Here is a 14781-nt window from a genome sequence, read left to right on the forward strand (position 1 = left end):
GAATTCTGTACAGCTCGCTGTGGGATGCTGCACCCAGCAGGGCTGTGAGCGGCACCGAGTGCTGCAGTGAAAAGCAAGACCAAAAATAGATGCCATTTCCTCTCTCTCTGAAGCACTTTAATAGGAATAATAGGGCTGTATGTGCTCTTGGGGGCAGGAGCTGGAGATGTGGAGGAGCAGACTTCTGCCTGGTGGCCCCCACGGCCTGCCCACAGCTCCCCAGGAACACAACCACCCCTCAGTGACATCTGGCTGTGAGGCAGCCTGCTGTCTGTGTCCCATCACCCAGGGGATGCAGCTCACACTGCCCAGGCACTACAAGCCACCATGAACACTAGGAGCCAGCACTTTCCCTCAGCCATCATGGGCAGTTCTGGAGGCAGGCACACCTCCCCCTGCGCACCTCACCCTGCAGGGTGGCATTAGCCAGCGTCAGGAGGGGCCCATGGGGCAGCCCCTGCCCAGTTGCCATGCTGGCCACCTCCCCAGGCAGCAGAACCCTGCTCCAGAGGGCCAGGCCGGCCAGCTGGCCCAGAAAGGGCACAAAGTCCCCACTGCGGGATTGCTGCTGGCCCAGCACCAGTGAGCCCCCAGCGGGAACTTCATAGCCCTGCTGGAAGCCAGAGCCGGCAGCCAGCAGCCTCCTGTCCACATAGAAACGGTACTGGCCATGGCTGGATGACCAGGTGAGGCAGAGGTGGTGCCACTTGCCATCCAGGAGTGGTGTGACTGAGAGCTGCCGAAACTCTGTGTCCCCAATGACAAAACATGCAGACCCAGGGTGGTCCCCGTGCAGAGCCAGCTTGCTGCCCTTGGCCTCGCTGGTGTAGGACAGGACAGTGCCGAGGTGAGGGGCCGGGGTGAGCAGCCAGGTGCAGAATGACAGCTCCCACAGCCCACGTGCAGCCTCGGCTGGAGCACAGCACTGCTGCTGGCTGAGGTGTTGCAGAACAGCAGCACGGAGCCCACACTGCACACTGGAGAGGGAAAGCAGCACTCAGTCACAGCTACAAGGATAGATGTCCCTAGGTCTTCAGAGTGGGTTGTGCAATCCCTGCAACCCCCATTGCAGGACTTGGGTGGAGCCCCATATTTTAAAATGGAAACAAAAGCAAAGCCGTGTCACACAGAGCTCTGACACCTGTCAGCACCAGGACCCGACCACCCCCCCCGTTCCACTGGTCAGGTAAGGGACCTGCACCCACCTGGCTCCAGCTGTTGGAGGACCAGAAGCTGCTCCTGGGGGCCAGATGCTGAAGTGGGCAGCGCTGCTGTGACAGCTTTGGTGTCACCAAGGGGCTTGGCATCCTCCCCTGGCATTCTACTGGGTCCAGTCTCCACCAGCACCCGTTGCCTTTGCTCCCACTGACGCTGCTGCTGCCTCACCTTGAGGGGCCGAGAGCTGAGAGTTCTGAGGGACACCGAATGCTGCAGCTCCTGCTGGCTGTGCAGTGCATCCCACAGGCTTCGTGGCTCAGCACGGGGGCTCGGGGCTCGCCTTTCCAGCCTCCTTACTCTGCGCTGCAGCTGCCGGCTGACAAGAGCCAGGCGGGCCAGCTCAGAGCCCAGGGCAGCCCGAGCTGCATCAGCCGCCTCTGCCTGCTCTGCCAGTGACCGAAAGCGGCTGTCGATATTGTAGGAGATGTTGTAGTTCCTGGCGATGCTCTGGAGATGGCTCAGCGTCACCTCCTGGAACCAGCGAAACTGCAATGGAGTGGTGTGAAGGACGTCACAGGGATGGGCCCTGCTGTGCTGCACCCCCCAGGCTGCCCAGCACCCACCTGCTCCTCCAGCCGCCGCAGCCGTCGCAGCAGAGGGAGACTGCGGGTAGTGAGCCCTGGGGCATCGGGGAAACTGCCATGCAGAGTGGCAGAGAGCAGCAGACAGAGGGGCAGCACTGATCCTGCCATGCTGCTGCCGAATGCTGTCTGCCTGCAGAGGTTCCAGCCTCTGGTGCTGCTTCCTGAGATGGCTTCCACTGTGATGAGGTTTGCAGGAGGTGCTGGCGCAGTCTCACAGCCACCAAAGCCAGGAGCTGCCCCCAGCCATCCTGCTCCAACGTGGCTGTTCCTGCAGCCCTGGAGCTGCCAGAACCCGACTGCCCAGGGACTGAGCTGTGCATGCAGGGGCAGCCATAGAGACATTCCTGGCAGATGTGCCTGCGTTGGGCCCAGGTGTGCAAGGCAGAACCTAGAGGACAGCATGGTGGGGAGGAAGTTTGGGCTGATGCAGCAATAGAGAACCTACAGGGCAAACAGGCAGGGCAGCGCAGGATGCTGAGGTCAGAGCAGGACAGTACAGGACAACATAGTGCAGGTTAGTGCAGGCCGGTGCAACCCAGAGCAGTACAGGACAGCACGAAGCAGTGCAGGATAGTGCAGGTGGGATGGCATAAACAGGATGGTGCAGTCAGGGCAGTGCAGGACGATGCAGACAGGACAGGACAAGAGGGCTCAGGACATCGCCGTGCACTTTGCTATCTGTCACCACGGGGCGGCAGCACGTGTGCACCGGCCACCAGGGGGCGGGGCGGGGGCTTCCGCTTCAAGGGGCGGAGCTTGTGTGGTAACGGGCGGGGCTTCTGAGCCAGAGGGCGGGGATTCAGCACCAAGGATCGGGGCTTCGGCGCCAGGTGGTGGGACGGCACCGCGAGGATCCCGGGGTGCGGAGCATCCTATTGACCTTTTGGGAGATGATGGCAGCAGTGGTGACCCTCGCCCGCCGGATCACTCTGTCAGGTGCGCTCCCCTGCAGGATGGTGAGTCCCCACGTCCCGTGTCCCCTGCTGCGGGCCCAAGCAGGACAGTGTCCTATGACCCTGTGTCCCCACACAACCCCTTTCTGTATATTGCAGGATCCTCATGTCCCCTCTCCCTGCGTCGGGTTCCTCCGTGTCTCTGCACAGCCCCTGTCAGTGTCAGAGTTGTCACACATATTCCTTCAATGTGGAATGCAACCAGGGGTTGGCGAGTTCCTGTTCCTCCATGTCCCAGTTCTGTGCACTGCAGTGTCTTCATGTCACCCCCCCAGCGTGGGTCACAGTGTTTCCATGCCCTCCCACAGTACTCATGGTGTCTCTATGCCCCTCTCCCTGCTCGCCCTCACCTCCCAGTCGTGAGTGCCAGGTTGTCTTTGCTGCACCTGGGGCAGCTCAGCTTTGCTGTTCTGAAAGAGATGAGGTTGATGAAGCAGGACCTGCCTTTCAGGAACCCACGCTCACTGGGCCTGATCCCCCAGCTGTCCCACGCACACTGAATGATCCTACTCAAGATAGTCTGTTCTGTAACCTTTCCTGGCACTGAGATCAGACTGACTGGTTAGTCATTCCCTGGTTTGCACAGACCGCCTTCATCATCTGTCCCGTAATGATTCCCCAAGCTGGTTGCTTTCTGTGCTGGGACTGCACCACTCATCAGGCTTAGAAGATGCAGAATCTTCTCCTAATTTCAGCAGATTTCGGTTCCTCCAGATCCATGGATGAACCACAGTGACAGCCCACACCACCCTGCTCCTAGCCCATAGCACTGCATTGGGCAAGCTCCCCTGCAGGGTGGCAGAGAGACAGCAGTGAACCCACCATGCTGCTGCCAAATGCTGTCTGCCTGCAGCTCCAGGTCCTGTGCTGCTCCCTGGAATGGCCTCCACCATGATGAGGTTTGCAAGAGGTGCTGGTGCAGCCTCACAGCCACCAAGACCAGGAGCTGCCCCGGCCATTCCGCCCCAGTGTGGCTGGTTCTGCAGCCCTGGAGCTGCCAGAGCCCTGTTGGCCAGGGACTGAGCAGTGCCTGCAGGGACAGCCATGGGGACACTGCCACGGGATGTAGCCGCACCAGGCTCAGGTGTGCAAGGCAGAACCCAGAGGGCAGCAGGGTGAGGGAGGTTTGGGGTCTGTAGAGCAGGTGGAGCAAGCAGGCAGAGCATGATGCAGCGCTAGGCGAGGCGGAGCAGTGCAGGATGGTAAAGGCAGGACAGGACAGTGCAGGACAACACAGTGCATCTTAGTGCAGTCCAGAGCAGTGCAGGATGGCGCAGGCGTGGTGGTGCAGGAGGAGACAGCACAGCACAGCACAGCACAGCACAGCACAGCACAGCACAGCACAGCACAGCGCACTGTGGTTCACGTCCGCCACCACGGGGCGGCAGCACTTCAGTGCCGCGCAGTCGGCTGGAGGCGGGGCTTCAGAGTCAGGGGGCGTGGCTACGGGCGAGGGCGTGGTTCTAAAGGGGGCGTGACTTAACGGCTAGGGGCGTGGCTTAGAGCTCCAAGGAGCGGAGCTGCAGGGCGGGGCTGTGACGCTTGGGGCCGATCCGCTCGGCCTTCCCGGAGAACATGGCGGCAGCAGCGGTGACCCTTGCCCGTCGGATCGCTCTATCAGGTGCTCCCCTCACGGCTGTGCTATCGGCGGGATTGAGTTCTCGTGTCCCCTGCTGCCGGTCCGAGAGGGAGCATCCCCACGGACTTTGCCCCGCGACAGCCCCACGGGGGGTGGTCTGGTGCCCCCGTGTCTCCCCACGGCCCTTTTCTGTACATAATGGGGTACACATGTGCCCTCCCGCTGGGTCGGGTTCCTCCGTGTCCCCACATGGCCGCCGTCAGCATGTCAGGCTTGTCGCACGTCTCCTTGTAGGGGTCAGGGTGTCCCGATCACCCCCACCACGTGTTCGGGTGTCCCCGTGTCAGTGCCATGTCCCTGTTCCTTCCATGTCACCCTTCTGTGCACTGCAGTGTCCTCGTATCCCCCCACACTGTGTCACGGTGTCCCCGTGCCCCCCCACAGCGCTCATGGTGTCCCTATGCCTCTCTCCATGTCTGCCCCCCCCTCCCCCCGTTCCCCAGGTGTGCTGTTTCCCCGCAGCAGCCCACAGGTTTGGGGCCAAGCTGCCCGGCAGCCTCCCAGCCTCCTTTCCACCCAGCGCCGTGCCTTCAGCAACAACAAGATCCTGGTGGAGCTGGACACGAGTTCAGGTACAGTGTCACATCACCCCACTGAGCCCCACCGTGCAGCCCTGGGCATGGAGAGCTACCAGAGCCCCATACGTTCTGTCTTCAGCCATGTAGGACCAGCAGAGAGGAGTGTGGGGACAGGGATGTCACCAGTTGTGGGCATTTGGTGAGGCTGCGTGCCACGTGCAGATCCCGCCTTCCATAGGGTCCCTGCTTTGTGTACCCAGCAGAAGCAGGCTGTCCTTCAGGGAGCAGCTGTGGGATTTCTGTGCCCTGGCAGCCAGGTGTAGCTGTCATGGGGCCGTGTCCCCTCTGCTTGGTGTTTCCCAGGGTCTGCTTTGGCCATTGGGCCCCTCCTGTTGGGCCTGTCCTGGGTTCAGGGCCTCTGGGGCAGGGCTGTCCTGTCTGGGAGGGGTGAGGGGCTGCAGGCCTGAAGAACCAGAGGGAGAAAAGATAGGATCTGAGTAGAGTGGGAAAGCAAGAAGGCTCAGAAGGAATTCTGAGCACAACAGGTGTGGGAGTGGTGTGTGCTGCTCTGCTGCGGGGTTTCTGATGGCTCTGTGTTTACCACGGCTCAGGTGTAGCCACGATGAAGTTCAAGAGCCCTCCGGTCAACAGCCTCAGCCTGGACTTCCTCACTGAGTTCTGCATAAGCCTGGAGAAGCTGGAGAACGACCGGGCCTGCCGGGGCCTGATCATCACCTCAGTACGTGCTGCCCTGGGATGGCAGTGTGCTGCAGGACGCTTTGCCTCCGGATGATATTTGTGTTTTCTTGGTTCCAGACCATCCCCAGAGTCTTCTCATCTGGCCTGGACATCATGGAGATGTGTGGGAAGAGCACAGAGCACTATGCTGAGTTCTGGAGAGCTGTACAGGAGATGTGGCTCCGGCTGTACGGCTCCAGCATGGTGACAGTCGCTGCAGTCAATGCAAGTCCTTTATATTTGCTTTCCTGGCTGCTCTGTGTGCTGTGCTGCTTGCTGTGTAATGTTGTCATTGTGTGTGCAGGGACAGCCCCCAAGCCGGTCTTGTCACTGCTGAAACAAATACAGTGTTGGGATGTGCAGGTCTGCTGCACTGGGGTGTGGGGGGCATCACAGTCTCCAGGTAATGCTGCACATGATGCTGAGGTGCAGCAGCATTTGGGTGATGGGGAGCTCACACTGCACTCATGTTTGGCTAACAGGGGCTCAGACCTAAATATCACAGACACTGTTTTGTGCAGCAAGAGCCAGTCTCGGCCCCAGGAAGTCGCTTGCTAGTCTGTAGAATGCCTGTCACGTGCATACTGTTTCTTTTTCACAGATGAGACTCATGGGAGTTGTCTGGTCTTGTTTGCTTGGCTGTTGCACTGCATTAGTAGCTGGAGAGGAGGAGACTGGGAGGGAGCTGTGCAGTACTGCAAATAATTAGCCTTGGCCCTTTGGACAGCAGTGCTTTGGAAGCTGGGCAGTGGAGCACATCTTGTCTTATTCCTTTCTGTCTGCTTTGTCCTCCTCCTGCCAGAACTGTGGGCCAGCAGGGAAATGCACTTTGAATTGCAGTGTTCCTAAATATGTTACCCACTCAGCACCTTGTTTTCATTTTTCAGTACAGTACTGCTTTGGCAGCTCATTGCTCTCTGTCTGTCTGTCTTTGAAGATGGCTGGGTCTCTGACCTGCTTTCTGCAGGCATCCTGTGCAGGGCTAAGCAGGCACTGAATTGTGGTTGAAATTGAAGTTGTTTAGATGGCATTCAGGGTCACAGACTCATAAGATAATGCCATAACAAATCTCTGCAGGTTTTGCAACCCAAGCAGTGTTTTCTCTGCAGGAGTCTCTGAATTAAAGAGTGAAACTCAACGGGAGCAGAGCAGTTACTTAGATTTGCAGAAACAAAGAGCATTAAAAATGAAAGGATAAAGTCTGGCAGTTTTGAATCAGGTGATGGGAGCCTTGGGGAGACATCTGTGTTGTCCTTGGCAGCTCTGTCACTGTCTTCCCTGTCGTGGAGAAAACAGAGAGGCTGCTGAGGGTTCACAGGCACTCACAGCTGGAGCATGAGGGCTGACCTGAACTCATTGCTTCTTTCTCTTTGCCAGGGATCCAGCCCAGCCGGAGGATGTCTCATTGCCTTGTCGTGTGACTACAGAATCATGGTGGAGAACCCCAAATATGTCATCGGCCTGAACGAAGCCCAGCTGGGCATTGTGGCTCCCTTCTGGTATGCCAGTGTCTTTTGTGTCTAGTGTCACAGAGAGGTCCCTAAAAAGAGATCACAAAGGTTTTAATAAGCTTTCATTGACCACTGGGATGTAGTTTTGCATCCTTCCTGACAGAGTTCTTGGTAATTGCAGCTGGAGGGTGCAGTGCCTCAGTTCTGACTCTGCAGTCTATACTGAAACCAGTGCTGGGAGCGCACTTTCCTGTGGGTGCGTGCTGTGCACCTGCAAAAGCTTTTCCTACCATCTCTCCTAGGTTTAAGGACACATTTGTGAATGCTGTGGGACACCGAGTTGCTGAACGCTCCCTCCAGCTGGGCTTGCTGCACTCTGTGCCCGAGGCCCACCGGATCGGCCTTGTGGACGAGGTGGTGCCAGAGGAGAAGCTGCAGGAGAAGGCTGTGGCTGTTGTGGCACAGTGGCTGGCTCTGCCTGGTAAGGGAGGCACCTCGTGCTGCTGCTGCTGCCCTCAGGGCAGCAATTGGATTTGGGTGTGGGGGTGTGCGTGGGGAGGACAGGAGCTGAGGCTGGTATGTGGGGCTCCCATTTGAAGTGAAGGTGTAAGTGGCGGGGAGTGCTGTTCATGACTCTGAGTCAGAGCCAGCAAGGGCTTATCTGGCTGAAGATGTCCATGGTATGCAGGTGCTAAAGTCATTTTGGGTCCTCGGTATGTGGGATTTTCACTGTCAATTCACTGATATGTGCAACAGCATGAAAGAGATTTACACCTGCATGGCTGTGCATGGTGTGCGTGACCAGATGAATGCTGAAGGCCTCAGTCAGCTCCAGCAGGCAGCAATGCTCCAGCAGCGTCCCCATCTCCATGCTGAATTGTGCAGCCTATGCCTGGGATGGCAGGCAGAGCCCAGTGTGTGCAGCAGGGATGAACCCCTGGGAGCAGTGCTGATGGCTTTTGTGTGGTATGTGTGGCACGTGCAGAATATTTTCTGGAGACTGAAGGAGGTGGAAACACTTCAGGCCAGAGAAGTTTCAAAGAACAGATGATTTTGTTCAGTCGCTGCTGTCCTGATCCCAGTCATGTGTAACAGTGTGAGGGTTGGGCTCTAGAGGCCACAGGGAGGAAGAAGTTGCACTACTCTTTCTAATGTGTCCCAGTAGATCAGTCATTTCCACAGTGGATTAGAGATCAGAATTTATTGCATGAGAATGTATCCAGGTCAGGTTCCAGGCAGCTGAGTTTTCCCGCACCTTCCCATGCTTTTTCAAAGAGCCCTCCAGTGCATGCTACCTCTGCTTTGGAGACAGCAGCACATGGTGACTGTGAGAGAGAGCTGGCTGCTACCAGCAGGGACCATGCACGCTCTGCATCCTCACTGTCCTCTCCACAGACCATGCCCGTCAGCTCACCAAGACCATGATGAGGAAGGCAGTGCTGGACCACATGCTAGCTCACCGGGAGGAAGACATTCAGAACTTTGTCAACTTCATATCGAAAGACTCCATCCAGAAGTCACTTTCAATGTACATGGAGATGCTGAAGAAGAAGAAGAGCTGAGGAGCAGCCAGCAGTGGCCCAGTCCCAGGAGCTTTTGTGACCCTCTGAAACACTGCATTATTTGTAGACTTTCACAGTGAAGCTGTCTGCAGTGTGAGTGATGGGAGAGATGCTGCCTGCTCTGTGGCCACCACAACCACCCCCTCCTGTTAGTCCCCATAGAGTGCCTGTCACCACTGCTGCCTTCTTGAGGGCGGGGAGAACTGTTGGCTCAGCTCACCCGAGGAACAAGCAGAGAGAGCCTTATCAACACTGTGGATCAAGCCTACATGTCCTTGGGTATCCTTCCTCCTGTCCAACAACTAATTGTATAAATGATGTTTGTCAATAAAGCATTTGATGAGGTGGGAGATGTGTGCTTCGTTCCCAAGCATGTCTGCGGTTACTGTTTGCTTCCTGGCTCCTGGTGGACTGGGAGGGCTCTGCCACAAGCCATGGGATGGGGGTCTGGGCACAGGCAGTGCCTGGCTGCAGCTCTTTTCCAGAGCAGGCTCAGGAGCATCCCACATACAGGGCTCATGGATGGGGCTGCAGAATGCGTCTTCATGGGGGTTGGTGGGAGCTGGATCTGAGTTGTTGTCTGTGGCAGCAGGAGGAACTCAAGCCATCAGCTTCACCTCGACGGGGTAATGGTCGCTGACTGCCAGGGCCTGCAGGAAGACAGGAGGCAAGGAGGTGTAAAACCAGAGTTGTGTGAGCCCTGTGCCCCTCACAGTACTGATGGGGCCCTTGGGATGGCTGTCATCACCGTGTGGGACCCTTCTGGCTGTTGGATGTGGATGGGATATCCCCAGCCTGGGAGTCATGGAGTTCTGCCCCGTCAATTCCCATTTCTGCCCATGAAAGCCATAGAAACTCCCTACTTATCTCTCTTACCACAGGGATGGGCAGTAATCCCCAAAACCCTCTCGTGTTCTTGCATGCATCCCCTAGCGTGCTCAGCCTCCTGTTGGCTGGCTGTGGGGAACAGCTGTGTGCCTTAGGTGAGGGCTGCATGCCTTCTCCACTGTACCTGCAGCCATGGCCGGAGCCACCTGGGGCTGCTGCTGAGGCTGCTTCACCCTGCAGTTGTGCTGGCTCAGAAGTGCAGCAGCCTTCTGAGGGGCAGCTCAGCTTTGCTGTCCTAAACAGCTCCGTGCACAGCAGACACTGAGTCCCGGCTGATGATCCCTGCTCACCTCTTCCTGCTCCAGCTGGAAAGCGTGCTGGAAATTGTACACAGTGGCCGAGTTTGGCACGATACTCCGCTTCAGCTTGGCTCCGCACACCACAATCCTGCAAGAGAACAGCACGTAGTGGGCACTGCTTCCACTGAAGCCTCTGTGGGGCCCTGTGGCACGGAGCCATGGCAGCACCCACCTGTCGTAGGCACAGTCTGACTTCCCCACGGTGGTGTCGGCGCTGTCTGGGATCAGCCACTTGAAGACGTCGCTGCTGCGCAGGCGGATGGAGGCCCAGTCGCTCTGCTTCACGTAGCTGCAGTCAGCATTGAAGTCCCCCAGGAACACGATGTTCTGCGGAAAGGGTGATGTGGGGGCTCAACTGTCCACCCCCAGAGCCTGGCCCTGAGCCCAGCTTTGTAGCCATCCCTTCCTCCTCTGGAAGGAGACGGGGCCATAGCGGGGATGGTGCTGCTAGGCCACTCACATCTGTCCCCCACTTGTTGACCACAGCCAGGTAGACATCGTAGAGTGCATCGATCTCAGCAACAGCATCGTGCGGGGCTGAGTGCAATGGCACCATCACAAACTCCTCCGCTTCTGTGTGGAGAGGAACGTGAGCCTGGTCAGCCATCCTCATTCAGACTGAGGAGCGGCCCCCGCCCCACGCTGCTCACTGCTGTGGGGTGCTGACACCCTGAGGACGAACGGCTCCCGGCTGAAGACGTCCTGTTGATCCTCGTACTGATAGGTGTCCACCACCGACACGACGTCTGTTCTGTGGGATGAGGGGACGGTGACCCCGGGCTCAGCGTGGCCCACCAGCATGGCCCCTCGCTCAGCCCTGCCCGTAGTGGCTTTGGTGTCCTAAACTCCATCCAGTGACATGGGACCCCTGTATCCCCTCTGCAACATGCCAAGGGGGACAGCAGCGTGCCCACCCCGTTACCTGTAGATGAAGAGGTACATCTCCTTGTAGTTGTCCCGTCCCAGGGGCCCGCTGATCTCATAGTCGTATAGGGATGAGGACACACTGCAGGGATGCAAATGGAGGACAGTTGCACAGCTGGCACGGTGCTGGCACAGCCCTGGGATGATCCTAGCTCTGCCAACTTCATGGGCACCGCAGCCCTGAGGCACCCACCGTCCCCAGCCACAAGCTCCGTTCCCCCTATACACCAGCAGGGTGCAGGTCTGACCCTGCCAACAATTTCTCTGCAGGGATGCTCTCCATCTTCATTCGCATCTAAGCTAAATGAGGTTAATTGGCAGCCTGGAGCCTTCAGGGCCTGGCGTCACCCTTGCTGCCACGCTAGCTTTGTGGTGATGCTGGAGGGAACCAAAGGGCTGAGGACATGGGCCGGGCATACTTGCTTGGGAGCACTCATCTCCACCACAGCCTCACTCAGCACTGAGTCCCACCAGTGGAGTACCCCCACCCCTGTGGCACCCTTGGCTGTACAGAGCTCTGCACCTCAGAGCACAGCCACCTCCACCGCTCCCCATCTGCTTTGAGGCTGATTTGTCACCTTTTGCCAGACAAAGCCCCAGCCGTGTGGTCCCACTTCATCCCCAGCCTCAGTTTTCCCCTGTCCCTTTGCATTTTCCAGATTCAATGTGCCAGAGTTGTAGTTCCTTTCAGCCTTCTGCGTTCAGGTGTGACCCAAGCCCTCACAAGGTTTTTGCCCCTTTGACACCCCTGTGCCCCCAGGGTGATGCACCGCATGGCACCCAGCAGGCTCCAAGCTGCCCGCAGGCACCTCAGCTGCTCCTTCCAATTTCCTTCTGCAAAGCTACAACAATTTCCTCTTATTTCCCTTCCAGAAAACAAACTGTCTTTCAACAGAATTTCTTTTGTTTTCCTTTTATTGCTCAAGCAGCTTCATTTTCCCTGCCCAGTGCCAGCATTTTAACCCCAGTGGCTTCAGCTCCAGCCCCACTCATACCTGTTGAGCTGCTCCAGAAGCTCGGTGACAGCGCTGAGATCAGAGTCACGCACCTCCTGCACCAGCACAACATCATAGCGGCGCAGGATCTGCAGTGGTGATGGTGAGAGGAAGCCTGGCACTGTGGTGGCTGGCATTGGAAAAATGTTCCAGCCACCACCGTGTCCCCAGGCAGCTCCAGCACAGGGGCTGTATTTAATCTCTGTCCCTGCACACAGCCCATCCCCACATGCTCCACGCAGCACCGGCTGTACTCACACTGATGATGACACCTGCCACGCTCTCATCAGACATCTTGCTGTCCCCAAATGCCTGGATGTTGAAGGCACCGATGCGCAGCGTGGCGGTGGCTGGGCACAGGAGAGCCGTGCTCAGCAGGGACAGTGCCAGTACCACGGTCTCCATTCTTCCAGGAGGGATTCTGAGCCACAGGATTCAACGACAGGAGCCAGGCTTTACTCTGGGCTTGGAAATGAGCTTTGCATATGGGCATAGAGTGAAAAAAAATCCACTTAGGTCCTTCCCAACTGCTGTGCCCTTTGGGGTACCAAGCCAGCAGATGGGCTGCCACAAATTCCAGAGGAAGACAAAGCTCATTCTGCCTAGGAGCACCTCTACCCATCACTTGTGAGCTCTGGGAAGTCCTAGCCCTGCTCCCCATGAGGCTCTCCTGCTCCCACTGCAGGCTCCTTCTCTCTCTGCCTGCACCCCAGAATATTTTGCATCCTTCTGTTTGCTCGCAGTCCCCTCCTGACCCTGCACTGCTATTCTGCATCCTTAAACTCAGCCACAGACCCCCTTCATCTCTTCCATGCTGCTCCCCAAAGCTGGTTGCTTTCTGTGCTGGAATTGCATCGCTCATCAGGCTTGGAAGGTGCGGTAGCTACTCCTAATTCCAGCAGACCCTGGTTCCTCCAGTTCCATGGATGAACCACAGTGAGTGCCCACACCACGGGTACCCTGGCTCCCAGCCCATCACATCGCAGCCCTGAGAGGCACTGAGCCCCAGCTCCATCCTTACCGTGTGAGCACGCAGCACTTCTGCCCTGCCGGCGGCAGGCGAGCTGTTTTATTCCCAGCTGAGACGCTGGAAAAGCAGGATGAGTCGGACACCCCCGTGGGTGTTTTGGCACAGGTTTGGGCTCCTTCCTACATTGGGAAACCAAAACCCGCACAGGGGCAGGGTGGGGCCAGCATCAGCATCTCTGTGCTCAACACCATGAAGGGGCTGGGGAGGAGTGGGAGCAGTGGGGCAGCCCAGTGGGGCTGGGAGCGTGGGGGGCTCGAGGTGTGCAGCTGGGGTGGGTAGCTGGCAGTTCCCCCAGCCCAGCGCTATGCCATGCGGGGGGCAGGTGGCTGGAGGGGGTGGCCTTAATGCAAGTGATTCAGATGTGTAATTAGAAGGAACAGAAGGAAATGGCAGGGCATTCGGGTCAAGCCGGTTGGATCTTCAGTGGCACGACGAGCCTCTGTGCAAGGGGTGAGCCACAAATGCCTGGAGCAGCTGCAATGGTCAGCCGGAATCACCCCGCTGGTCACCCAAAGCAATCCTGAGGGTGGCCTCAAGCAGCTCCATTGGGCACCCAAAGCAGTTCCATTGGTTGCACAGAGCAGCCCTACTCTTGACTCAGTGCAGTCCAGGGTGCGGTGCTGACCCAGTCCCACTGGTGAGGCTGCAACACGGCTGGGACCATGTCCCAGGGTCCCCGTGCACACACCGCATCCCAGAGGGTCAGGGGACAGAGCTGGCAGCTAGGGAGGTGACCTTTCTTCATGCCGGGACTCGTCAGGCTGTTGCACACACCACTGGCATGGCATCCTCACCATCAGTCACGGGGTGAGTCCGGTGTCCTCACATACATCTTTGCGTTCCTGCAGGATTGCTAAGCTCAGCCTTTGCACCATCCCTGCAGGCAGTGTGTGGCCCAGTTCCTTTGGGAGAAGTGTTTCCTCTTTCTCCTCTGGGACTGATGCCCCAAGGCACGGCCCTCCCTTGCAGCGGGGCTGCTGGGGCATGCAGGGTCCTACAGGGCATGAAACATCCAGGTGGAACCCTTCACCCACAGGCACTGAAACCCCCAGGAAGGCACCAAAACCCTCAGGAAGGCACTGAAACCCTTGGGTAAGCACTGAAACCCTGGGAAGGCACCGAAACCCCTGGGAAGGCACTGAAACCTCTGGGGAGGCACTGAAACCCTTGGGGAGGCACTGAAACCCTGGGAAGATACCAAAACCCCAGGGAAGGCACTGAAACCCTGAGAAGGCACTGAAACCCCCGGGAAGGCACCGCACCACTGAGTGGGAGCTGACTCACATCCTCCACCTGCCACCGTCATCACCAGCACCCATCAGACACCCTGCAGCCAGGAGGGCTCCAGCAGGATGTGGTCCTATGAGATGTAGGAAAAGCTGCTTTCATCACACAACTCAGCAAGAGTGACAGGTCCTGCCTGAACCCTCCCAGGCCTTTCCCAGCAGCCTGCTTTCTTACTTGCTCAGACAGGAGCTGCTCTTCCCACCCACAGGGCCTGATGTTCTCATCTTGGCTTCATGACAGGGATACTCCATGGGAGGGGGTTACTGAGCTTTGGATGGGGGATGGAGGCAAATGGGTGAGCACCCTGAGCATCCCACTGACCAAATGGTTGTTCTCTAGGGGCATTCCTTTGCTGAGAACCCTCATGCCCTCGGGTGTCCCCAAAATGTGGCATGAAATAGTGGAAATGAGTCCTATAGAATGGGAGCGAAGGCACATGCATGGGGCTGCTCTGGGACACACAGGAGATGGTGGGGTTTGCAGGGCAGGATGTGTGCAAGGGAATGTGTTTGTGTGCAAAGGCTCCTGAGGGATGTGTGTGAGTGCATCCAGCTTGGAGCCATGCAGGTGTGCACATGGAATGGCACGCAGGCAATTGCTGTGCATGGGGTGCACAGCATTGTGTGCACATGGGATAATGTGCATATAGAAGAGTGTGTATGAGAGGGAGTGTGTGCATCAGTGGGCACGTGGGG

The 14781-nt window shown here is 57.8% G+C and overlaps 3 protein-coding genes across 4 annotated transcripts; 1 reads left to right on the top strand and 2 right to left on the bottom strand.

The window, feature by feature from the left end:
- Positions 1-361: 361 nt before the first annotated feature.
- On the bottom strand, positions 362-1934 carry PTX4 (pentraxin 4). The gene is given in 4 exon segments (XM_085238025.1): positions 362-900; positions 903-977; positions 1206-1704; positions 1782-1934. Coding segments are annotated over 4 exon segments (1242 nt in total). The 5' UTR covers positions 1911-1934.
- A 743-nt stretch (positions 1935-2677) lies between these two features.
- ECI1 (enoyl-CoA delta isomerase 1) lies at positions 2678-9013 on the top strand. 2 transcript variants are annotated; one of them, XM_085237522.1, is made up of 7 exons: positions 2678-2738; positions 4838-4966; positions 5524-5651; positions 5729-5875; positions 7028-7149; positions 7404-7582; positions 8497-9013. In XM_085237522.1, exons 1-7 carry the CDS (start codon positions 2693-2695, stop codon positions 8661-8663), a joined length of 918 nt encoding a protein of 305 aa, XP_085093648.1. In that variant the 5' UTR covers positions 2678-2692; the 3' UTR covers positions 8664-9013. The 2 variants fall into 2 exon arrangements, with proteins under 2 accessions (XP_085093648.1, XP_010717684.1); XM_010719382.3 differs by lacking the exon at positions 2678-2738 and adding an exon at positions 4216-4376.
- A 15-nt stretch (positions 9014-9028) lies between these two features.
- LOC109370200 (deoxyribonuclease-1-like 2) lies at positions 9029-12223 on the bottom strand. Its single transcript, XM_031555772.2, has 8 exons — positions 12028-12223; positions 11770-11858; positions 10773-10856; positions 10501-10601; positions 10311-10423; positions 10023-10177; positions 9842-9938; positions 9029-9313 (listed from the first exon to the last, which is right to left on the bottom strand). Exons 1-8 carry the CDS (start codon positions 12172-12174, stop codon positions 9263-9265), a joined length of 837 nt encoding a protein of 278 aa, XP_031411632.1. The 5' UTR covers positions 12175-12223; the 3' UTR covers positions 9029-9262.
- Between the last annotated feature and the right edge of the window lie 2558 nt (positions 12224-14781).

The sequence above is a fragment of the Meleagris gallopavo genome, chromosome 16 (assembly GCF_905368555.1).
Source record: "Meleagris gallopavo chromosome 16, MGAL_WU_HG_1.1, whole genome shotgun sequence".
Taxonomy (NCBI): domain Eukaryota; kingdom Metazoa; phylum Chordata; class Aves; order Galliformes; family Phasianidae; genus Meleagris; species Meleagris gallopavo.

Bases quoted from the DNA above. Each gene is read 5' to 3' on its own strand.
- ECI1 (XM_085237522.1), top strand. From the start codon at position 2,693: ATGATGGCAGCAGTGGTGACCCTCGCCCGCCGGATCACTCTGTCAG. The intron at 7,150-7,403 runs GTATGCCAGTGT...CATCTCTCCTAG, and splicing joins GGCATTGTGGCTCCCTTCTG to GTTTAAGGACACATTTGTGA. The intron at 7,583-8,496 runs GTAAGGGAGGCA...TCCTCTCCACAG, and splicing joins ACAGTGGCTGGCTCTGCCTG to ACCATGCCCGTCAGCTCACC.
- LOC109370200 (XM_031555772.2), bottom strand. From the start codon at position 12,174: ATGGAGACCGTGGTACTGGCACTGTCCCTGCTGAGCACGGCTCTCCTG. The intron at 11,859-12,027 runs GTGAGTACAGCC...TCACCACTGCAG, and splicing joins TGGCAGGTGTCATCATCAGT to ATCCTGCGCCGCTATGATGT. The intron at 10,424-10,500 runs GTGAGCAGCGTG...CTCTCCACACAG, and splicing joins GGTGTCAGCACCCCACAGCA to AAGCGGAGGAGTTTGTGATG.